Below are 24,424 nucleotides of genomic sequence, written 5' to 3'. Positions count from 1 at the left end.
ATATAAAATGTAGTACAACGGGTGGGGTATATACTCACTGTACCAAATCACACTTGAATGTGACTAGTGATCCGCAGGGGTGGTTCAAATACTAGGTATTATAAGCATGGGCGGAGACAGAGCACAGGGCCCAGCCCTCCTTACACCTTCTATGCCCCAAAAATATAAATTGTACTATATACATATAGTAACTGGGAATTTTTTTAGGAGTTAAACCCATGTGTGGCCATTATTTGCCATACTGACTGCCTCCAAGGATCCAGCTAAGTAGTATATCAAATATATTATAAATGGTCCAACATTATTAATTTATATACATTTTGGGCCACCTAAGCCTAGGCTATAAAACAGAAGACTGAGCAATGAGAGTTATAATAAGTTTACTTATAATATTCCTTGAACTTATCTATACAGGGAATGCAGGGAAAAGATGGCGCCACTGGTGGACAAGGACCTCCGGGCCCGATGGTAAAGTCTTCATTTATGGTTTTCAGAAATCTAATAATTATGTTACCAAGTAATGAATGTGATATGTACGGCCAGTCTCCTGACTAATAGATACCGTCATACATGTTACACAGCTGTCATTTCATGTGTAATATGTGACATTTATCTGGTCATTCATTTTGCAGGGTGCACCAGGAAACCCAGGAAATCCCGGAGTTCCAGGCAGCCCAGGGTCCCAGGGTGATTCTGGACCACCGGTATGTGAGCGATCTGTGTGAGATCCAAGAGAATTCTGTGCAGACAGGCTGAGAAAAATCATGGTCTGAAATGCTGGAACTTTGTACTGTAAATCAGGGGTCCTCAGACTTTTCAAACAGGGGACCAGTTCACTGTCCCTCAAACCTCTGGAGGGCCGAAATATAGTTTAAAAAAATTAAGATTATATACTCCACAGTAGCGCCCCCCACTGTATTATATGCTCCAAAGCAGCCCCCCCACAGTATTATATACTCCACAGTAAGCCCCCCCACAGTATTATATGCTCCTCAGTACGCCGCCTCCCACACAGTATTATATCTTCCACAGTACCCCCCCACACAGTATTATATGCTCCTCAGTATGCCACCTCCCACACAGTATTATATGCTTCACAGTACGCCCCCCACAGTATTATATGCTTCTCAGTACACCCCTCCACAGTATTATATGCTCCACAGTACACCCACCCACACAATATTATATGCTCCTCAGTATGCCGCCTCCCACACAGTATTATATGCTTCACAGTACGCCCCCCTACAGTATTATATTCTTCTCAGTACACCCCTCCACTGTATTATATGCTGAACAGTACGCCCCCACACACACAGTATTATATGCTCCTCAGCACGCCGCCTCCCACACAGTATTATATGCTCCTCAGTTTGTCCCCCCACACAGTATTATTTGCTCCTCAGTACGCCCCCCCCTCACAGTATTATATGCTCCTCAGTACACTTCCCCCACACAGTACTAAATGCTCCTCAGTATGCCCCTCCCCCACACACAGTATTAATGCTATATACAGTGATAAATGTGACTGTCCAATCAGGAGCTGAGCTGTGATATGTCAGTCTGTACAGGACTTGTTCACCTTTTGTTTATTTTCCTCCCGATCCGTTCCTTCAGGGCAGAGCTGTGACTACAGTGTCTACAGGTCATCTGGGGCGGTCTGAGACACGCCCATTGGCTTAGGCTGCTGCTGTGCCCCGCCTCCTGCAGCTCTGCCTCCTCTGATTGGCTGCTGTCTGTTAGATGTCTGTCACAGGCTTAGCAGGTAGTCATAGAGAACTGCTATCTAGTAGAGCCCGGGCAGAATGGTGATAGAGTACAGATACTAAACCACCAGTGAGATAAGGAGAATTACCATTGAGGCAAACGTGGTGTACTAAGAGGTCGTCTGGAGGGTCACGTCAAGACTAGACCACTCCAAAACCAATCATCTGCCATATTGTAGACTGAAACCTCCTGAGTCTTCTGGAATTTTACCTATAGCACAGTCAATCTAACAGGATATCCTAAAATCCCCGTATAGACACGTTACATAACAGGCAGCTCTGCTAGAAGGACACAGTCCCCTACAGACAGGGAATATTATACATGCACTTGTGTTTTTTCCAGCTTTCATGAGACTTAAGTATCGCCTGAGCAAATATGAAATCCTTATCATTATCTTCTATTGTAATCCTGTTCATCTTTTATATCCGAGGTGACTACTGCAAACAATTCGACAGAATTAGCAAGTGTTGTCTATTATTAGGTTTAGTGGCCAGGGTGAAAATTGCAGAATATTGTAAAAAAAAATTTTTATGTATAAGTAGAAAATTTCAAAAAGTTTAACATAAAATCTTGATTTAAAAAAAAAATTGGCCGTTTTATGATGACACATCCCCTTTAATTCATGTTGAATGCATTAAAGGCATAGCAGAAATGGCTGCATAGATATAGAGAATTCAGTAATGTTGTCCGTGTATAATCTCCAAACATAAGCCCCACCCCCCTGACCATAACATTGTGATACTAGGAGATGGCCGGAGATCTTCATACATTCCTTCATCCTGAATCTATAAGACATTTTTGCTGACGGACTCCAGCTGCCCGGGCTTCTTGTCATATCTCTATTGATATTTCAAGAACATCTTGTCGGGATCATCATTCTAAATGAAACTTTCCAGAACACGCTAACCATGACATGAAGCAACTGCTGGCGGGGAGGTGATATCTGCCTAAAAAATGTACAACTCGCGTCATTCATAATGTCCGAAAAACATACAGAGCAGAACCATGTGCAATAAATCGTACAAGATGGCGACAGCGCTGCCAGGAACCTTGTCTGCTAGTAGTAATTCAGTTTACAAGAGTCACCTACAGGCACACTAGGCTGGTGCCTATAGACAATTCTAGGCAGGCCCGTTTTAACACATTGGTGGGCCCAGTGCAAAGGTTTTATAATTCCCCCTCAACACCACCACGTAGACATCTGTGACCCTCACAAATTCTAATACCTGCTCAGTGTCCCTCACATAACACCCCTTAGTGGTCCTCACACAGTATAATGCCTCCTTAGTGGATCCATACAATATAACGCCCCCCAGTGACCATCACACAATATAATACCCCCTTGGTGTCCTCATATAATATAATGCCCCCCAGTGACCATCACACAGTATAATACCTCCTTGGTGTCCTCATACAATATAATGCCCCCCAGTGACCATCACACAGTATAATACCTCCTTGGTGTCCTCATATAATATAATGCCCCCCAGTGACCATCACACAATATAATACCCCCTTGGTGTCCTCATATAATATAATGCCCCCCAGTGACCATCACACAGTATAATACCTCCTTGGTGTCCTCATACAATATAATGCCCCCCAGTGACCATCACACAGTATAATACTTCCTTGGTGTCCTCATACAATATAATGCCCCCCAGTGACCATCACACAGTATAATACCTCCTTGGTGTCCTCATATAATATAATGCCCCAGTGACCATCACATAGTATAATACCTCCTTGGTGTCCTCATATAAAATAATGTCCCCCAGTGACCATCACACAGTATAATACCTCCTTGGTGTCCTCATACAATATAATGCCCCCCAGTGACCATCACACAGTATAATACTTCCTTGGTGTCCTCATACAATATAATGCCCCCCAGTGACCATCACATAGTATAATACCTCCTTGGTGTCCTCATATAATATAATGCCCCAGTGACCATCACATAGTATAATACCTCCATGGTCTCCTCATATAATATAATGCCCCCCAGTGACCATCACACAGTATAATACCTCCATGGTGTCCTCATATAATATAATGCCCCAATGACCATCACACAGTATAATACCTCCTTGGTGTCCTCATACAATATAATGTCCCAGTGACCATCACATAGTATAATACCTCCTTGGTGTCCTCATATAATATAGTGCCCCAATGACCATCACATAGTATAATACCTCCTTGGTGTCCTCATACAATATAATGTCCCAGTGACCATCACATAGTATAATACCTCCTTGGTGTCCTGATATAAAATAATGTCCCCCAGTGACCATCACATAGTATAATACCTCCTTGGTGTCCTCATATAATATAATGCCCCAATGACCATCACACAGTATAATACCTCCTTGGTGTCCTCATATAATATAATGCCCCAATGACCATCACACAGTATAATACCCCCTTGGTGTCCTCATACAATATAATGTCCCAGTGACCATCACATAGTATAATACCTCCTTGGTGTCCTCATATAATATAATGCCCCAATGACCATCACATAGTATAATACCCCCTTGGTGTCCTCATACAATATAATGTCCCAGTGACCATCACATAGTATAATACCTCCTTGGTGTCCTCATATAATATAATGCCCCCCAGTGACCATCACACAATATAATACCCCCTTGGTGTCCTCATATAATATAATGCCCCCCAGTGACCATCACACAGTATAATACCTCCTTGGTGTCCTCATACAATATAATGCCCCCCAGTGACCATCACACAGTATAATACCTCCTTGGTGTCCTCATATAATATAATGCCCCCCAGTGACCATCACACAATATAATACCCCCTTGGTGTCCTCATATAATATAATGCCCCCCAGTGACCATCACACAGTATAATACTTCCTTGGTGTCCTCATACAATATAATGCCCCCCAGTGACCATCACACAGTATAATACCTCCTTGGTGTCCTCATATAATATAATGCCCCAGTGACCATCACATAGTATAATACCTCCTTGGTGTCCTCATATAAAATAATGTCCCCCAGTGACCATCACACAGTATAATATCTCCTTGGTGTCCTCATACAATATAATGCCCCCCAGTGACCATCACACAGTATAATACTTCCTTGGTGTCCTCATACAATATAATGCCCCCCAGTGACCATCACATAGTATAATACCTCCTTGGTGTCCTCATATAATATAATGCCCCAGTGACCATCACATAGTATAATACCTCCATGGTCTCCTCATATAATATAATGCCCCAGTGACCATCACATAGTATAATACCTCCATGGTCTCCTCATATAATATAATGCCCCCCAGTGACCATCACACAGTATAATACCTCCATGGTGTCCTCATATAATATAATGCCCCAATGACCATCACACAGTATAATACCTCCTTGGTGTCCTCATACAATATAATGTCCCAGTGACCATCACATAGTATAATACCTCCTTGGTGTCCTCATATAATATAGTGCCCCAATGACCATCACATAGTATAATACCTCCTTGGTGTCCTCATACAATATAATGTCCCAGTGACCATCACATAGTATAATACCTCCTTGGTGTCCTCATATAAAATAATGTCCCCCAGTGACCATCACATAGTATAATACCTCCTTGGTGTCCTCATATAATATAATGCCCCAATGACCATCACACAGTATAATACCTCCTTGGTGTCCTCATATAATATAATGCCCCAATGACCATCACACAGTATAATACCCCCTTGGTGTCCTCATACAATATAATGTCCCAGTGACCATCACATAGTATAATACCTCCTTGGTGTCCTCATATAATATAATGCCCCAATGACCATCACATAGTATAATACCCCCTTGGTGTCCTCATACAATATAATGTCCCAGTGACCATCACATAGTATAATACCTCCTTGGTGTCCTCATATAATATAATGCCCCCCAGTGACCATCACACAATATAATACCCCCTTGGTGTCCTCATATAATATAATGCCCCCCAGTGACCATCACATAGTATAATACCGCCTTACTGGCCCAGTAAAATATAATGCCCCTCAATGGCCCATCACACATAATAACTCCTTGCTGTAGAGTTGAAATCAGGACCCACCGGCTGAAACAGTGGGACAGCACCCCAATGCAGGACTGTCCCACTGTCCCGAGGGGGCCCTGTGATTAAAGTGGCCCTGATTTTAGGGGGAATGAATGTGAATGATCCATAGTATGACCATATATCCATTGGCTGCCACTGCCTGTGAAGAGGAAAGGGAGAAAGAAAGCAGCCATGTTTTCTTTACATTATAAACCGTATACCTCAAAAGGTCGCTGTCTGTGCAGAGGATTCGGAGCTCTGTATCTGAAAATTATATAAAGGTGTATAACAAAATTAATTTGAACAGAATTTAGGGCTTATAAATGCGAACTGGTCACAATGCGGAGAATGCCTTTAACTTCCTAGTGGTCAACTGTGAAGGTCAGGTTAATATGCAGAATACAATCCTCATAACTAGGGATCAGCGATCGGGATCAGCTGGAAAAGGATCGAAAATCGGATTTTGAAATCTCAAGATCGGCCCAACCCTAAAAGTGACTTTTCCCATAGAGAAGCATTGACTAGGGTTGAGCGATCAGGATTAGAAAAGATCGGATCCCGATGGGCGATCGAGCAAATTTCACGATCGGCTGGAAAATGATCGGGAATCGGATTTTAAAATCGATCCTGAAATCTCAACCCTACTAATTATTAATATTCTTCCCTTTAAATTTCAGGGTCCTCCAGGCGCAAAAGGGGAAAGAGGAGAAAGAGTAAGTAACTCTATGTCATCTTCTCAAGACCTGCAGTGGCAAAATATATGTAAGATCGATATTGCGCCTACGTGTCATTAAGAACATGTACCTAAAGATTCACTAAAGGATGTCAGCCCTCCATGAGACACAGGGGGGCAAGAAATCCAAATATGTGCACCATAAATGATGCCAACAAGGCAAAGAGAGAATTCCAGGATGTCGGTGCAGCGCGGGAGAAGTCCTGGAGATTTTTGTGAAATATTTCGAAATAAGTTCATTGTTTACGTCAATCAAAAATTCTATTAATACTAACTTCATTACCATTCTGTACTAACCTTGTGTAGTCTTCATATCCTCAAGAACAGAGACATTGCTTCTTGTGTTGTTCTTACCGCAGGGTGACACCCAGTCCCAGAACATGGTGCGGGTCATTGCTCGGCAGGTGTGTGAGCAGATCATCCAGAGTAAGTATCTAAGCCCCCTGCTTGACCCTCAAACGTTATCACACCTCCAGTTAATGACTATCAGATCCCGATAGAGTGAAGGTTTTGGACTTTCAGTGGACTGGATTTTTAGGGACAAGTCAAGGAGACTGGGACAACTGACGTGACTCTGCCCATACTGTGATGTCACTCCTCGTTCTGCCAGGCAGCCAATGAGATCAAAGAGGCTAATAGTAGCATTCAGTAGAGGGCAACATTATTCATTTAGTTGGTGACTTTATGAAGGATCAATCCAATGGGCCTTGTTTTCGGCATAGGCAATGGTGGGTCAAGTCAAATAGGCGACCACCATAGAGGCCATAAATTGGGCATCAGACCCAAAATTGGTTTACCTTTGCTTTTTTTTCTAGGTCACATGGCAAGATTCAATTCACTCCTGAACCAAATACCAAGTCAGTCTGTATCCGTTAGAAGTATCCCAGGACCACCAGGGCAACCAGGCCGACCAGGTCCTCCAGGACCACAAGGAGAACAGGGATCACCTGGAAGATCAGGATTTCCTGGCAGTCCTGGAGGCCCTGGAGCACCAGGAGAAAGAGGTAAATTCTGTTCAGGCACTAGAAATTGTGTCCAAACAAATATATGGTTGGGTCAAGATGGACTGGGGTAGGGAATGATAAATATATCATGAATATACTGAACCACTTTGGAGATAGGTTGTCTAATGTCCATAGTCCTGATATTATTTGATCTCCTTTGGTCACATGGCCATTCCCATTCAAAGGAATAGGGCTGAGCTCTGATATGGCCATGTAACCAATGGATGTGATGTTACTAGACCACGACCTGATCACATATTGATGAACTATCCTAAGGATAGACTCCTTTGGGCCAGTGTTGTCCAGAGCTGATGGTAGTCTCTTCAATCCCGCCTTTGATGGTGAGATGGTCCTCCCAGTTGATGGGGCATTGTTGGGGAGGTTCTTTTAATACAAGGGATCATATTCCTGCAGATATGAAAGATAAACTCAGATGTAGTTGTAATTTTGGCATTAGCTTTGTCCATTGGTGAACTTTTGGCCAGTAACAAAAATTTGAGAAGCCCCACTATAAATGATGTTTTACAGGTTTATCAATTTTTGCCTTTGACTAAGTTTGATGAGATACGAGGCCTCCAAGGCGTGTAGCAACTACATACAATAATTTTTTGACCACATCTACATACCAGTACTTCAACGTGAGTGGAAAAAAATTAGCTTCTCTCAACAGGGTTCTTGTAAACCTATCAAGACTCACTTGAGGTGTAAGGAAAATTTTGATAGTGTGTGTTCATGAAAAACTCAAGAGACACTATAATTTAGGTTTCAATGTTTTATGATTCTCAACGGGCTCCATTAATTCTTCTCGACTCAATTATAAATTCACAAAAATGTCCTGTTTAGGCCTTGACCATGAGGTCAGTATTTTTATGAGGTTTCCATTGGTGCACTTTTTGGCAGGACTACTAAACTGGGCCCCATTTTTCGAACACTCTTCCCAAACTCTTGGTTGGAATCCATCCCTGGTGGCATCTCTATGGTACTTCTTATGTTTCTCTTTCCCCTTGTTTCTAATGTTTGTCTCACACTCCCGGGGTTATTGGTTTTCCATAACAATGGACATGTTGTGTATATATCTCGAAAAGCGAAAATTAGTTCACCTTCTCCTCATACCAAGACCTCTATATCAGGTCCGATGGAGAGCTGAAGAACTTGTACTGCAACTTGTCACAAGTTTAAGGACTGGTTAGAGAAGTATGTCTAAACGGAATTAGGAAGAACCTTCTTTTTGAAAAGTCGTTCACATTTTTATAAAATTTTTAGACCTAGGAGGGATCATGGGAGTTGCCATCTGAGCTTTGACATTGTGACCTTTTCAAGAACCTGAAGTAAATGTGGCAACTGGTTGGACCCCATCAAAAATTTCTTGAGTTATCTTGGTTTAAGGTATCAAAAGATGTAATGGGTTACTGTCAAATTAACTGGTTTTATTTTGTCCCTTCTTAAGTGGTGGCTTTAGTGTGGACCTTAGTGGGACACCAGGTGATTTGGTAGATTTGGACAGGTCTACCTTGAAGTCAAGTCAAAGCCTCATCCTATAACTAAACAACTCAAAAAAATGTCTGTTTTTATTTTATCTCAACAGGTCTCACTGGTGAAAAAGGAGAAAGAGGCAACCCAGGAGTGGGATCTCAAGGCCCACGAGGTCCACAGGGACCTCCAGGTAAAATATTCCATACAACAACAGTTCATTGTCTGAAAAAGCAGCGATGGAAATGTATATCATATCCAGGGTGTGCCAGGTAGTCAAAAGCCAAAAAGCCAAGAGGGGAAATGTAACAATGCCAAGATCTAGAAATCTTTTCTATACATTATTACATCCCACGGGTTATAAAACCTGCCGGATTCTTTCCACGTTTCTCCTATAGCTTCGTTCCTCCTCACATTATATAGTCTAGATTTGAATCGAGTTGCAGAATTTAGTCTTCTATATAATGTTGGTTCCTTATAAACCTGCTTTATCAATGCTATATGCAAAAACTTTGTAAATATTTCCCAACAGGACCCCCCGGAGAAGGTCGTACTGGAAGTCAAGGACCCATTGGGCAACCTGGTCAACGTGGGTTGCCAGGTCCACAAGGAAATCTTGGTCCAACAGGACCTCCTGGGCCACCAGGTTATTGCGATGCTTCTTCTTGTGCTGGATATGGTGAGCTTTAATGTCATTTTTTAAAATTCCATTTACAAACAGTGTATGGGTCTCTTGCTCTCAAATAACTCATTAGAGATGGGCAAGCATTGTGAGAGCCGTTTCGCAAAATTTGCAGGGCTGGTCCACCTGTTTAATTTTAGTCTTAACTTGAAGTGCTATTATTGCACCTTCATCAGACCCCCAGGGTATAATAAGTGAAGGCCCAGATGAGGAACAGAAACATAATAGATACTTACCATTTCTCAACTCTCGTGGGCATCCAACGCTCTTTCGAGACCCTCTTTGGTTTTCTTCTGGTGACATCACATGCCCTGGAGGCCAGAAGATGACTGAACAGGACCATGAGGGTGCCAGGGAGAGTTGAGGGATGGTACGTATCAATGTAGAGACCCCAGAGTATAATAGAGATTGATGGGTAGTGAACCTCAAAAATTTTCCAAAATTTTTGGAAAATGTCTAACAAATTGGGGTTAGTTTCGAACCAATTTACTCCACATATTCCATCCACTTGAAATTGTGAACCATCAAATCCATTAGTATCTGTGAAGATGAACACTTTGCCTCTATATAGTATAACTGGCTCGCCAAATTTTGGGAGCAATTTGTAAATTTCCCCCAATGTGTCTACAATTACTTATCATTTTCTTATATTACTTTCATGTTCGATTATCTTCATGTGTATCGTAAATTTTATATAAAAATATTCTAGTAATGGAATATTTCTATAAATTGTCACGTTGACCAAACATGACATTGCAAACTCAGCTTTGCATGTCCCGTCATTGTGTATTTGTGAAGTTTTGTCCGTGTTGTATGTGTTTGTGTATTGGTCATAGATAGATCGTGGATCTATCTCTGTCTTTAAGGAATTTTTAGGGGAGGAGTTAAAAGCATCTGTTGTCTTATTTCCGGAAACAGCGCCACTCTACTAGTCCATGGATTGCGTCTGGTATTGCAGTTGAGCCTTGTATAAGCGAATGGAGCTGGGTTGCTGTATCACATCCAGTTTTATTCACATGAATGGGACCGGGCTGCAATAGCACAAATGCTCCATGGCCATTGGTGGCGCTGTTTCTGAAAAAGAAGAAAACATACCTGAGACCTTTCCTTTAATATAATGGAAGTCACCTTTTTCCATGCCAAAACTGGAGACGGGTTAGAAAAACATGGCTGCTTTGTTCCAAAGTCGACACCACACTTGTCGATAGGTTGCTAGCTGCATTCATTATTTTGGAGGCTGCATGGGCACAACCCATGGAGAGCCATATTTTTATATGGTCACATCAGAAATCTCCCCCACTGTGTTATGACCATCACCCTGTGCAGTGTCCGACTGGGGTTCCTTGGAGATGATTCTGGGCTTGTCTTCTACTGGAACTTGTGGGTCCATTTATTGTGTTGAACTGGAAGCCACTAAAGGACCCCCGATCTGACACTGACCGTGTGTGTTGGAATGTACAACCCTTTTCAATGATAGTCCTGTGAGTCAACCAGAAACAATAATGGGGAATCCAATCACTTCAGTATCATCTCAAGTTGTTCCTCCAAGACTGTGGCATGTGTCACCATCATTCATATTACCATGTTCCATCATTGAGACATGGTCCATGTCCCGTCAACCTTCCTGGACACGGTCAGTCTCAGAAATGAAGGCGGCACATGGACCATGTCTTAAAGATGGAACACAGTAATGTGAGTGACCTTTAAAACTTCTATGTGGCCAATATCCTTCCATCTAGGACGTTCTATAGGCGTGGATTCTTGTTCATTGTTGGCCTTCATTTGCCTCTTGGTGTAATGATGTTTATGTTATTGACGTTTGTGTTTTTTCTCTTCCATTCCTTTTTTTCACTCGGATTGTCTCGTCTTACACAATTTTACACATTATCCAATGAGAAGGCTTAATACCTTACAATGACTACCAGCCTTGAAGAGCAAGACCGATTGTGGTACAACTCTGCATGGCCAATTGGCTCAAAATCATCAATGGAAAATAGTTCATATGACCAATAACAAAAAAAAAAGTAGACTGTATTGAACTTGTCCTAAAAACATTGAAGATGAGAGGATGATGCTCCATGGAGACTTCTCCTTCCGCTTCCATTAGCTGCATATCAAGCAATGTCACATAAGCCAATGTACATTGCTCAGGACAGCCCGAAGCTTTGCCCAGAGCTGAAAGAACCCAAGATACTGTGACACTATTCACTTCATTGATGTAAATGTCTGTGGTGGATTACACGTTCCTGGTGACGGTTTTCTAGTTAAGTCTTCGACCATTTGTGTCTTGTTCGTTTTAATCGTTCCATGTTGTAAATAAAGTTAGAGTATTTAAACCCATGTATAGGATCTAGGCCCTGTTACCATGTTTAGGGTTTTGTTTTTACCCCCTTTGTATATGTATTTAATCATTTATACCCTCGTGGTGGTGGTGGGTCAAGGTGGATATGGCGGTGAGCCTGGTCCAGGCAGCCCTGAAACCTATGGCCCAGAAAGTCCTTATGATGATGACGACGACGAAGAAGATCCTTATGGTGGATACCAAGTTCCCTACCCTGCTTCCTACTCCCAAGTTGGTTATATGCAACCAGAGTATACACACGTCCAAGAAGCGGAAGATTCGGTGGAGGTGAGGTCACCTGGGATTAATCGCATAGCCAGAAGTATTTCGAAAAGATCGCGCAAAGCTCTGCTAAATCTTCAGGATGGCTAAGTGGGACTCATTGAGTAGACACTCAACCGTCTGTGGCGGGACAGTCATCAAGTATTGTCTACAATACTTTGTACATAAGTAACACTGTGTTCATGGAAATTGTTTACATAAATTGAAATTCCAATTTTCTCTGTTTTTGATTTGTATGTATCGTCAGGCCAAAGATAATCTTCTATCCCCCTTCTGCCGAGAGTCCTGTAATACGTATGTAGCAAGAGACTGGTTATAATAAGCTAAATATAACAGACAAGGCATTGGGCCACTTGGTTCCTCGTAACTTTGGCCTTTTAGATACCTGGGGCAGTGACCACCAAAGTCTTGTCTTCTGAATTCTGTCCATTTACACTAGACGACATGACCTACATATAGCTATGACGTAGGGCCTTACGATTGAGGCAAAAGATAACGGGTTTATATTATGGAGTCTTGTAGAATTTTTTGGCGAGAACTCTTCTGATCTGAAAATCTAGCGCCAACATGGCTTAGTCTTCCCATGATCTCTCCGAACTTGTGCCATCTGATGTTCTTCTTACATACTGGAGACAAGGATGGTGGTGGGAGGTTGGTTTTGCCAAAGGTAACTAATAGAGATGAGCCAACAGTGTTCTATCAAACTCATGTTCGATCGGATATCAGGCTGTTCGATGTGTTCGATTCGAATCGAACATCACGTGGCAAACTCCAAAAAAATTTGATTCCCCTCCCACCTTCCCTGGCGCTTTTTTTGCACCAATAACAGCACAGGGGAGGTGGGACAGGAACTACGACACCGGAGGCATCGAAAAAAATTGGAAAAAGTCATTTGCTGCCGAAATCAGGTGACCTCCATTTTAGACGAATAGTGGATTTCAAATCCGGGTCATATGAGAATGTGAACTTTGTGACTAAGAGACAGGGATAGCTGTACAGGCAGGGATAGCTAGGGATAACCTTTATTTAGGTAGGAATGTTATTAAAAATAACTTTTTGGGGCTCTATCGGGAGTGTAATTGTGATTTTTGTGACATAAACTTTTTCCCATAGGAATGCATTGGACAGCGTTGATTGGCCAGAGTACGGAATTCGACCAATCAGCGCTGGCTCTGCTGGAGGAGGCGGAGTCTAAGATCGCTCCACACCAGTCTCCATTCAGGTCCGACCTTAGACTCCGCCTCCTCTGGCAGAGCCAGCGCTGATTGGCCGAAGGCTGGCCAATGCATTCCTATGGGAATGCAGAGACTTAGCAGTGCTGAGCCAGTTCTGCTCAACTACACCGTGTGCCGGTCAGCCCATCTGATATAGCAGAGCCGAGTGTGCATAAGGGTTCTAGTGCACCCTCGGCTCTGCTACATCTGATGTAGTGCACATCAGATGTAGTGCACATCTGATGTGCACACTCGGCACACGGTGTAGTTGAGCAGAACTGGCTCAGCACTGCTAAGTCTCTGCATTCCCATAGGAATGCATTGGCCAGCCTTCGGCCAATCAGCGCTGGCTCTGCCGGAGGAGGCGGAGTCTAAGGTCGGACCTGAATGGAGACTGGTGTGGAGCGATCTTAGACTCCGCCTCCTCCAGCAGAGCCAGTGCTGATTGGTCGAATTCCGTACTCTGGCCAATCAGCGCTGGCCAATGCATTCCTATGGGGAAAAGTTAGCTTGCGAAAATCGCAAGCTGACAGGGATTTCCATGAAATAAAGTGACTTTTATGCCCCCAGACATGCTTCCCCTGCTGTCCCAGTGTCATTCCAGGGTGTTGGTATCATTTCCTGGGGTGTCATAGTGGACTTGTTGACCCTCCAGAGACGGATTTGGGTTTCCCCCTTAACGAGTATATGTTCCCCATAGACTATAATGGGGTTCGAAACCCGTTCGAACACTCAAAAAGTGAGCGGCTGTTCGAATCGAATTTCGAACCTCGAACATTTTAGTGTTCGCTCATCTCTAGTAACTAAGGCTAGTTATGGGTTTAGCTTATTTTTGGGGAACTAGAGATCAACCTCAAGGCAATAGCTCGTGATTATTGGTTATATAACGGAGGAATCTTTCTTTTGGTCATCCTTCTTAGTTTGAGGAGGACCTATCTGACCCTTCTAGCCTCAGCATGGCTTAGTCTTCTTACGATCTTTCTGAATCTGCCCCACCATACATTAATCTTACAAAAGGCTGGCTCTGGGGTTGGCTTATTTTTTTGGGAAATCTCAAGGCAACAACTCATTACAATTTTCCCAGTTGAATGTTGTGCTAGTGCCGAGGCCTGAAGATCATTTCCTTGAGGTGGCCACACACACTGGAGTAAGGTTGACGAATTCACCAAGTTGAGCAGAACTGGCCAACAATGTAATGTGTGTTTCATGTTTGTCTGACGTTCGTTGGACCAAGTGAAAACTGGTTGGGCATGTTGAATTTTTGCATGCCTGATCCCGTTTTAAAGGAGATAAACTAGCAGTGGCTCGCTTCTCTCTCCCTAAAATAACCACATCCATGCTTGGTTTGGAGATCGGTCTTTGGCTATTCACTGCTTGATGTAAAAAGTGCCAGATTGATAATTCAGGTTTAGTATTTGACTTCCGGAGTGTCCACAATGGGAGTATTTATCATGTATTTAGGCTACATGGATGACACCAGTATCACATACATCCAGTAACCAATGGCTTCACCAATGCTCTTCTATGATTGTTGGTCGCAACGTCTTATAGTACAAACCAGTATGTTACACATGGATAGAATAAGGACTACGCTCAACAATCTCATCATGCCGTAGTTGTTCGATGTTCACTTCCTCTCCATTTTAGATATAAAAAGCTTTTTCATGGGAAGTTTCCAGCCAAGTTACCAAAAATTCTTCATAGATCAGTCAATATCTTATAACCCAAAATGTACGGTCCAAATACTACTTTGGATGGCTTGTAGTGATGTTACAGCTTAGTTTAGTTTTTTAAAAAATTTTTGTAGTAATTTAATGACAAGAGCCATCAGTCCACCCTTTATATTGTATCTAGACGTCTCCTAGGTTCTTGGCCATTCGTGCAATACATTTGTATACCGCCACTCACTGTTGTTCTGTGCCAGGTCGACCAGTAGAAGTGAACATAAGGGTAATTTATTGTAAACCAATTTCCATTTGTTTTGTAAAGACAAATAAAGATGTTACAGGTTCCAATGGCTTGTGTCGGTGTCATTATTTAACTCAGGGAATGGTGTCTGACCACTGAAGACCACCACCAATCACAAGAATGGGGGTCCTATGTTCCCACGATTGAATGGTATAGCTGTCATGCATGGTCCCGTCCCTATAAAAGGCATGTATGGGTAAAGGGGGCTATATCATTGTTTTGAAGTTACCCTGTATCCTATCAATAGAGATTAACAGTATGATCTGTTGGAACCACCACCGTGTCTGAGAACAGGGGTCCAGACAAAAATGGGGTCCGGACAAAATGGAGAGAGACACTGAGCGCCAATATGGTGTAGTATATTAATGATCACATGAACAATTATTCACTATAGGTTGGGCTTCTGGTGTTGTGAAATTGTCACAACACCACAGTAGCATATATAATAGTTCAGACAGTATATGGCAGCAGCTTTTCCCCGTTCGCTAGTGATAGCGTTAAACAGCCAAAAAAAGCGGGGTTCCTCAGGGTAAAACTGAGCAGGAATGGAGGGAAAGGGGTAGGCGCGCACAACCGAACACTTCTTGAAGATTCTTCAACAGTTCATTAAGCACAACGCGTTTCAGGCCCGAAACGCGTTGTGCTTAATAAACTGTTAAAGAATCCAAAAGAAGTGTTCGGTTGTGCGCGCCTACCCCTTTCCCTCCTTTCCTGCTCGGTTTTACCCTGAGGAAGCCCCCTTTTTTGGCTTTCCTGATGGAGAGACAGGCCGCACATGCACATACTGCTCCAGTAAAGAACTTGGCTTTCTCCAGATCTCCATTAGAAATTGAATGGACATGGAAGACGCATGCCCGGCTTGAGACTCCATCAGGAGATTGGAGAACTGGACCCCTGTTCTCAAGAATGTGGGGCTCTTAGCAGTAAGGACCCCCAAAAACTGGACACCCATTTTTTGGACTGTTGAAGCTGGGAGGAACAGCTGTCAGCATTTGGCTAAGAGCGTCTGAGGATGTATGGACACTCTTAGGTCACATCTATACCCACTTCTGAATCTGGGTCCGGCCATATTTCCCTACGGCTCTGTCCTAGGACTATGATATGAAAATTCCAGGTCCCAGCACAGGGTTCACAGTGTAAAATATTACTGCCATCGGATCCATATCTCATTGACCAAACCCATCTGTACTCTGGTCATATTACAATGGATCAGCACAACGTACCGTACAGAGAAGCCCATAAGGCCAAGGAATCAGTACAGGTCTATGCCTCTCCCTCACCTGCCTTTGGCCTCAAGCTAAAATTTCTCAGCCCAGTTTTTTTTTTTTCTTTTTACGAAAGCAGAAACTCGCAGCACGCCAAGGGGCAGACAATTGTACGGCAGCCATCAGGACTGTATAAGCGATTAAAATATTTTGCCTGGAACGTATCGTTCTGCCAAGCAAAGTAAGACGACAGATGTCCAAAATAAAATCCTCGAGCAGAGGCGAGATCTTTATTCCTATATATAGAATATCCAGCTCACATCTGTTACCTTGCGGCTGGGGACGCTCAAAAGTGAAGAAACCTGCGGCCCCTGGATAGAAGTCAAAAAGTTTATAAGCTGGAAGGGGTCCACAGCACGAAAAAGAACCTGATGCCTTGAACGTGCCCCCGGGGTCAGACTCATCTTTTAGGCTTTGCTATAATTCTAGTTCCTTCTTCTAGATCTTCGGCCCGGTGGGCATTGAATTAGTTGATCTTATCTCCATCTTCTCACAACCTCAGCCTTCTTCTCCGCTTCCTTCTTGACCCTCATGGGTACTGCCCACTTTAGATTGACATTCTGGCCCATCCGGGGTAACATTTGATCTGCTACTTCAATATCATACAATGCCTAATTTGAAGAAATCATCCAAAACTTGACTTGTTCACCACATACCACTAAGAGATACCAGATCACCTGACTTCACTCTGTCGACCGGAAGTAAAAAAAAAAAATAGGGGTGCCAAGATTGGAGCTGCACCCAAGTCCTTGGGGTCATGCTAACAATGGACACCCAGGTCCTCGGGGTCGTGCTAAAAACGGACACCCAGGTCCTCGGGGTCGTGCTAAAAACGGACACCCAGGTCCTCGGGGTCGTGCTAAAAACGGACACCCAGGTCTTCGGGGTCATGCTAAAAATGGACACCCAGGTCCTCGGGGTCGTGCTAACAATGGACTAAGCCTGGGATTCTGTACAAAAACTTTGACGAGTGAACAGACCTTTACACATGGATAAGACATACAGAGAGTGCAGTCGCATCCCGTGACCACAGCTGTGGAGTGTTGGGTGTAGTCGTAGTCAGAAAAAAAAAATTGTAATAAAATCATTTTAATTATATTACACAATTATTAATATTGTATAATTGGAGTTGGAGGTTTGATCTAGCGACTCCGCGGCCCTGCTGATCGGTGACTACCCAATGGATAGCTGTATGTACTGGTATATGAGATTGTGAACAAGCATATACAGTCATCACTATGTATACCTTTATATACTGGATTTATATGCAACGTCCATATAAACATATAAAAAAACACAATGATATAAACAGTATAGCAGGTCTGGAGGCGGCGTCAGTCCTTGTTAATCTCTGAATTATTTGGGCATGAAGTCCGGGGACCTGTAATACAAAAATAGAATTTATTTTATTTATTAAAAAAAGAAAAAAAAAAAGTATATTAAAAAAATAAAATGATAATATTAAAAAATAAAATATAACTATATATATATATATATATATATATATATATATATATATATATATATATATACACACATATATACATACATATATGCCTCAGTTCCACTATGTGCAAGTGAACTAGGAGGCTCAGGATGAACAAACTATTAATAGTTCATATAATATCAGCTTCAGACGCAGTGTACGATACCCTACAGACCCGCATACAGTCATAGTGATGAGCCGTCATGTTCATGTATTATTGACTACTAACCCCTGACCCTGCACAGCTGCCGGACCCCCCAGAGGACCGACGCAAAGAAAAAACAACCCAATCCGTAGTGATGACAAAATGACAATGTGCCCCACAGTCACCAGCGCTGGATGCAAACATACCTGACGAGAAAACAAACATGGCGTCCAGCGGGGAAGTGCGAGCTGTCATGTACGTGGTGATCGCACACAGCAGGGTCTGACAGGACGGTGACAGATGGGTCAACGCTCACAATGGCTGGTGCATGTCTACACGGGGGCGGCTCTACAGGCTCAGGGGCACTTTTGTTTGGAGGCTTTTTGAGGCTTATAGGCCGTAAGAGACGCCGACTAGAGGACTGTGGAGTGAGGAAGAGGACGGGGGTGGGGAGGACGTATCGAAGAATCCCACTAAAATGTTGGACTAGTGAGATTAGCAAAAGGATTTCCTGACTAGGTCGGTGTTATGTTGTATAACAAGACCAGGTGCAGTGCCTAATAGTGATGCGCGCCCCTCCGCCATACTGTGCACAGCCACACAGTGTACAATATAACCACGCCAAGCAGGGCCAATAGGGTGTAACACATTGCTGAAATAACACTCGCATACATGAATAACAAAGCCATGGAGCAGTAGCAATGCCACACCATACCTAGAAAAATACCGCCATACAGTGCTCATATAATACCGACAAGATGGGAGAGATGTACCATCTCTCAATGCCAGAAAACTAAGTCACAGTCCTTGGGTTTGCAACTTTATACCAATGGTGTTTTTTATTGCCCCCTTGACGCTTTCCAAAAAGAAGGCGTGGCCAATGCAAGCTGTGGGTGGGGCTAATCATTTCCATCAGAAATAGAAAAAGTAATGACTGAAACCTTCCCTGACACAACCTAGGTGCCCGGACCGCCGGCGCAGAGATTTATGAAGATATCAACATTAATCTTCATACCCCCTGCACCCCAGACCTGGTAGGTGCGCCCTCTGCAGGTACTGACGTCCAAGTCAGCTGATACCTTTGCAGATTTCATGCAATTAAAAAGACTGGAAAGTGGTGATGGCGGTATAAAAGAAAGTTTTGCATAAAAACAAACCATGGTGTGCAAGGGAAAACGAATCTGCCCCCATGTGTGGTCGATAATCCGGAACGTTTGATAAACCGCCACCTACGTGATCCCACTGATGCGGGATTAGAGGAGTTTTACTGTATGATACTAAGGATGTGAAGGGTCACCTTAGGTCAGTGTATATATTATATACATATATACACACACAACCTTTTTACATTCAGTGCACTCATTGAGGTACGTTACCCCAGGAACCTCACATTCCTGCACCGACTCCGCTGCCAGTCTACGCCATTTCTGGTAACCGGAGACGGCTGCTGGCAGCTACTGGATTACATCTTACAACTTCTCCTTATAGTCAATGGGGTCTGCCAGGGTCTGAATGAGGGAGAGGCCAGCACAGATGTGAACCTAGCCACAAAGCAGCCCTCCCGTCTGTCCTTAATCTTAATCTCCAGTTGTCTGTGGTCGGGGCTGTTGACCTGACGATAATCTGAGACCCCTGACAGGTAGGTGTGAAATGACCGACTCGGCTCTGCTACGTCTCTAGATTGCGTAGTAATGGTTTCATACACAGATCTCTTCCTCTGACCCCAGTCAGTAAAACTAGAAATCCCGAGCGCTGAGTGACGGCTCCCGTGCTCCAGTATAAATAAGCCGATGGAACGTTTCCAAGGCCTATAATCACGGTGCGATCTCAGGAGAGGCCGGCTGTAGTGTAAAGCACATCTGGGGTTTGGGAGTTCCCAAAGTCAGAAGAAAAACATAAAGCATTCTGCCCAGACTGGTCGTAAAATCTGAAAAGATCAAGTGCTGCGACTTCTTTAAAGTGAATCTCCCGGCCGTGCCCTGGAGAGGCCGCCATCCTCCAAGAGACATCTTAAGGCGTAGATGTTATTCTTTGCATAATGAGGTTTTTTTTTTTCAATTTTCCCATGTGTTTTCTGTATTAAATCTTCGGTTTTTGTAAGATCTCTGCTTGCTGTCATCTAGAAGGAACAGTCATTGTTTACTTGCAGTGGTTACAGATCGGGACACCCGGCTCTGATACCTGGACTGTGACGAGCCGTGCACCTCTGTGGTTGTCACGTGACTAATGACAGCAAACAGAGATATTGAGAAATGGATACAGAATAGATCGGACAATTGTGTAAGTTTTTGTTTTACACTCATTCACACATTGACATAGGGGCAATAAGATCGCAGATAAGAGTAACATTCCCTTAAAGGGGTTGTCCAGGACTATGACATTGATAGCTGCTGCTCTTCACTACTTACACAGCGCCATGCATTGTATAGTGGCTGTGCTTGGTATTGCAACTCAGCCTCCTCAATTTGTATGGGACTGAGCTGCAAACAGGCCGTGTGAAGATAAAGTCGAACGTAATATCGTCCCGATCCAAAAGTCAGGTCGCCGGTACACTGCACCGCTCCGGATTAGGTCCAATGAATGGGCCTGGTCTGGAGGAGGGAGTGTCTTCAGGCCGAATCGTGAGGGAGCCATCTTTTTGGTCAGGGCTTTGAGGCGGATACGGCCTCAAAATCCTGACCAAAGCACCTCATGTTAACTAATGGTGTTTTCTGGGTGTCTGCTGTATCAATACTGAGAGGGGCCAAGAGAAAAGTCCTCTTCTCTCCGTCAATTTCTGGCAGTTTCTACAGTGGAGTCTCCAACAGAGTCTTAGCCTTAGACTGTCTAGCAATAGACACAAAGCTGCGGTACCCGTTGTGGTTATTCAATACCCTAATTTTGGAACCATGTGGGTCAATGGATGGAGTGCCATATATTTGGGTGGAGGGTTAATATAAAATCAGAACACATTCATCTACACCTGAACATGGCTGTAGCTCCAACATGGCGTCTATACGAGAGTCCACGACACCTTACACATACCACTGACCCTAGAATAAACTTTAAATGTTACGTTTTGGCCAAGGTTAATTTCAGACTGTATATACGGCCCTCTGACCCCGGCCATATACCACCCCAGGGGCCTACATATTACAATACTAATATTAGCTTCCCCATCTGTTTCAGGGTTATTCACTATAGTCATTTTGGGAATGGTCCATGGGGGGAAGGGAACCTTCAAAGTATCTGGACAGCAGACTGTATCTCTCCCCTCTAATCCAGACACACCGGAGCATTGTCCTCTATAATTTACTGCTGTGAAATCACTTGAAGGATGGAAATGAGATAATGAAGGCTCCCGGAGACACATGACAGGTAATCGCCGTACGGATTGTCTGATTTCTCACGTCTCGGAGAGGTTTCTTCTCATCATCAGGGGTTACTGGCAGCGCTCCGTCATACGACATAATGGATTATACACAGAAGCTACGAAGTCCTATAAAAGAGAACTTGAAAGCGGCCGCATCCCCCTCTATGGGACATGACAGAGGTTTATAGGTCTACGTCTGGGAATGACTAAATATGGGGCTTACACTGTCTGGAAGGTTGAAAAATATGGCAGTGACATCTCATCATATTATACAGCATACTGAAAACCTGCACAATCCATCCATCACAGGGGTTTGTGTAGGGTATACATCGTCTTCTTTCGGCGCAGGCTTCAAACTACTAGGCCTCGGGCAAAGCCGACTGCACGTGTCCGCTGGTCACAAGAAAATGGCCACTTACACAGTATTGTAAGCGGCCATTTTCTTGTAGCCGGCGGGCATGCACAGCCGGCCTTGCCCTAGGCCTAGAAGTTTGAAGCCTGCGCCGGAATAAGACATGTAAAGAGGCCGTTCCAGAAGAAGATGGAGGCATCGCTGGAGAGTTCTCTTGCAACATTGGGACCGCCCCCAGTGCTGCGAGAGAACTCATTTGCATATTGACGAAAACCAGGATTTCTACCGAATGGCGCCGCGGAGAAGACCTCTAAAGGTAGGAGGAAGAATAGCCTTTCTTAAGGCTATTCCTACGTGTTAGACACAAAAAAATTGCATTTTAATGATAGGATCCCTTTAAAAGCTTGAACTTTGGGAGGGTTGCCCTTACTGACGTGTGCTGGTTTTTGTATGGTGAACCTATCAGTTTTTTTCCCCCTATCTCTTTAGAGTGTGGGAGGAAACCCCACGCATACACAAGGAGAACATACAAATGCCTTGCAGACGTCCTTGGCAGGATTCGAACCCAGGACTCCAGCGCTGCAAAGCTATAGTATTAACCACCAAGCCACCGTGCTGTATGTGTGAACCTATCCTTAGCTAATATGGATCGGCCACAAAGATAACAAATCCGATATAACCATAACCCTCATCAGGCATCAGACTGCACCGCGCCTCGCCCCGACATGCTAATGAATGTGACTGTCCCGTCTACAGCTGGAGCTTGACTAATAGTCCATTAAATGGCTGACAATGGTCTCGGCTCGCCTATACAACAACCAGCTTTCTTCACAGTACGGCGAGATGGCGGGAGGCGTAACCCTAGCGCCCCAGTAAAGCGCGTGAAGCCCCAGCCGTTTCCATCTCACTTCAAAGCATTCTTTCATCGCTTAACTATCCGACGTACATTAAAGCTTTCAGGACCGCGAGAAGGGGACGAGATTCATTCCTTTTGAGGAGATTCCGCCCGCCACATTTATAAGTTTAACCCCCGGCGCAGGAGGCTGCGGAGTAAGACAGCGGCACAAACGACCGAATATAAAGAGATCTTAAGGAGACGACGTCTGAGACCGGAATCCTGCACAATAGAAGGCCGAGGGGAATAAACTGCATTTATTACACGGATTATCCTCACAATGCGATCCCCGAGCTCCGCAGGTTGGAGACTTTTCAGACGCGGCTTTTCAGGAAAGTAAATACCTTGGAGATCATAGGCAATGAGGCAGAACAAAAACACCGCTCCGAGACATAAAGGGACCGGCAGGCTGAGCCTTAAAGGTGATTTAGTTGTTTTAACCCCTTCAGTTAAAGGGGGAGTCCAGTTTTAGGCAGAAAAAGTGAGGTCAACAAAAATTGCGCACATTTTTCACATTCTTTGGGGCCAATTCTGGCGTTTTTTTTTGCAAGAATTGCAACTTTAATGTCCTGTTTCTTTCAGGGTGCTATCCTGAAAGGGGTGCCGTAAATGCAGAGTCTGTGCACCCAAACAAAAGGTGTTAACTCCAGCAGGGCATGGAAAAAAAGCCAGTCGTGATAAATCAGCAACTTTGCCTTTTATTCCGTAATGGGGTTTTCCAGGATTTAGGTTTTTATAGACTATTCCTCAGACGGCCCCTGCGCTGATCAGCTGTACAGGGTCACTTCTGGCAACCGTTCTATACACAAGATGGGCCAGAATCAGATGGGGATTGGCCACTAAACAGAGACCAGAGCTGTCACTGCGGCTCCCATGGAAGTCACTGGTAATGGAGCTTGACCACTATACAGCGCGTGGTGCCAACGTTGTGTACAGTACAGGGGAGCAGAAGCAGCCCCATATAGCTGATCGGTTTGGGGTAGCCTTTCACCTCTACACCAATCAGATATAGGCCCTAAAAACCTAAATCCTACAAAATCCTATAAGCCTCGGTTGGCCGTTAAGTGAAGGGAAATAGCTTAGGTTTTGCTACAATTCCATCCAGTCTGGACAATCCTCTGTGAGCTGAAAATTTTTCACCAAAAGTTCACCATGATCTAAAATAAACGGAGTAATCCGGACCTTGTTGATCCCCTGCTGGTCTCTATACGCCGGCCTTGATACAGATAGGTCTAGTGTGTTGTCTGCTGCAGTTAGTGTACACAGGTATACAGGAAACCCGCACCAGAGTCCAGAAATATCCGCTGAATACAGAGACCAGCAGGGAACTCAGGAAGTGTCAAACATGGGAGGAGAGGGGTCAGTACTGTCAGTGGGATCTGA

The 24,424-nt window shown here is 43.9% G+C and overlaps 1 protein-coding gene across 3 annotated transcripts in view; it reads left to right on the top strand.

The window, feature by feature from the left end:
* The window catches only part of COL14A1 (collagen type XIV alpha 1 chain), a 129,553-nt gene extending 116,699 nt beyond the window's left edge, over positions 1 to 12,854 (top strand). For 2 of the 3 annotated variants that reach the window (XM_075270138.1, XM_075270135.1), the window contains 8 exons: positions 415 to 468; positions 633 to 704; positions 6,530 to 6,565; positions 6,945 to 7,011; positions 7,401 to 7,589; positions 9,175 to 9,252; positions 9,592 to 9,738; positions 12,183 to 12,854. In XM_075270138.1, the coding sequence (XP_075126239.1) occupies positions 415 to 468; positions 633 to 704; positions 6,530 to 6,565; positions 6,945 to 7,011; positions 7,401 to 7,589; positions 9,175 to 9,252; positions 9,592 to 9,738; positions 12,183 to 12,454 (915 nt within the window). In that variant the 3' untranslated portion in view covers positions 12,455 to 12,854. Of the gene's footprint in view, positions 1 to 414; positions 469 to 632; positions 705 to 6,529; positions 6,566 to 6,944; positions 7,012 to 7,400; positions 7,590 to 9,174; positions 9,253 to 9,591; positions 9,739 to 11,640 lie in introns of all 3 variants that reach the window. The other variant, XM_075270137.1, reaches the window with a different exon arrangement.
* Positions 12,855 to 24,424: the final 11,570 nt, after the last annotated feature.

This window comes from Leptodactylus fuscus, chromosome 4, assembly GCF_031893055.1.
Source record: "Leptodactylus fuscus isolate aLepFus1 chromosome 4, aLepFus1.hap2, whole genome shotgun sequence".
In the NCBI taxonomy this organism is placed as follows: domain Eukaryota; kingdom Metazoa; phylum Chordata; class Amphibia; order Anura; family Leptodactylidae; genus Leptodactylus; species Leptodactylus fuscus.
Note: the sequence above shows the minus strand (reverse complement) of the source record. Positions and strands in the feature narration are given on the sequence as shown.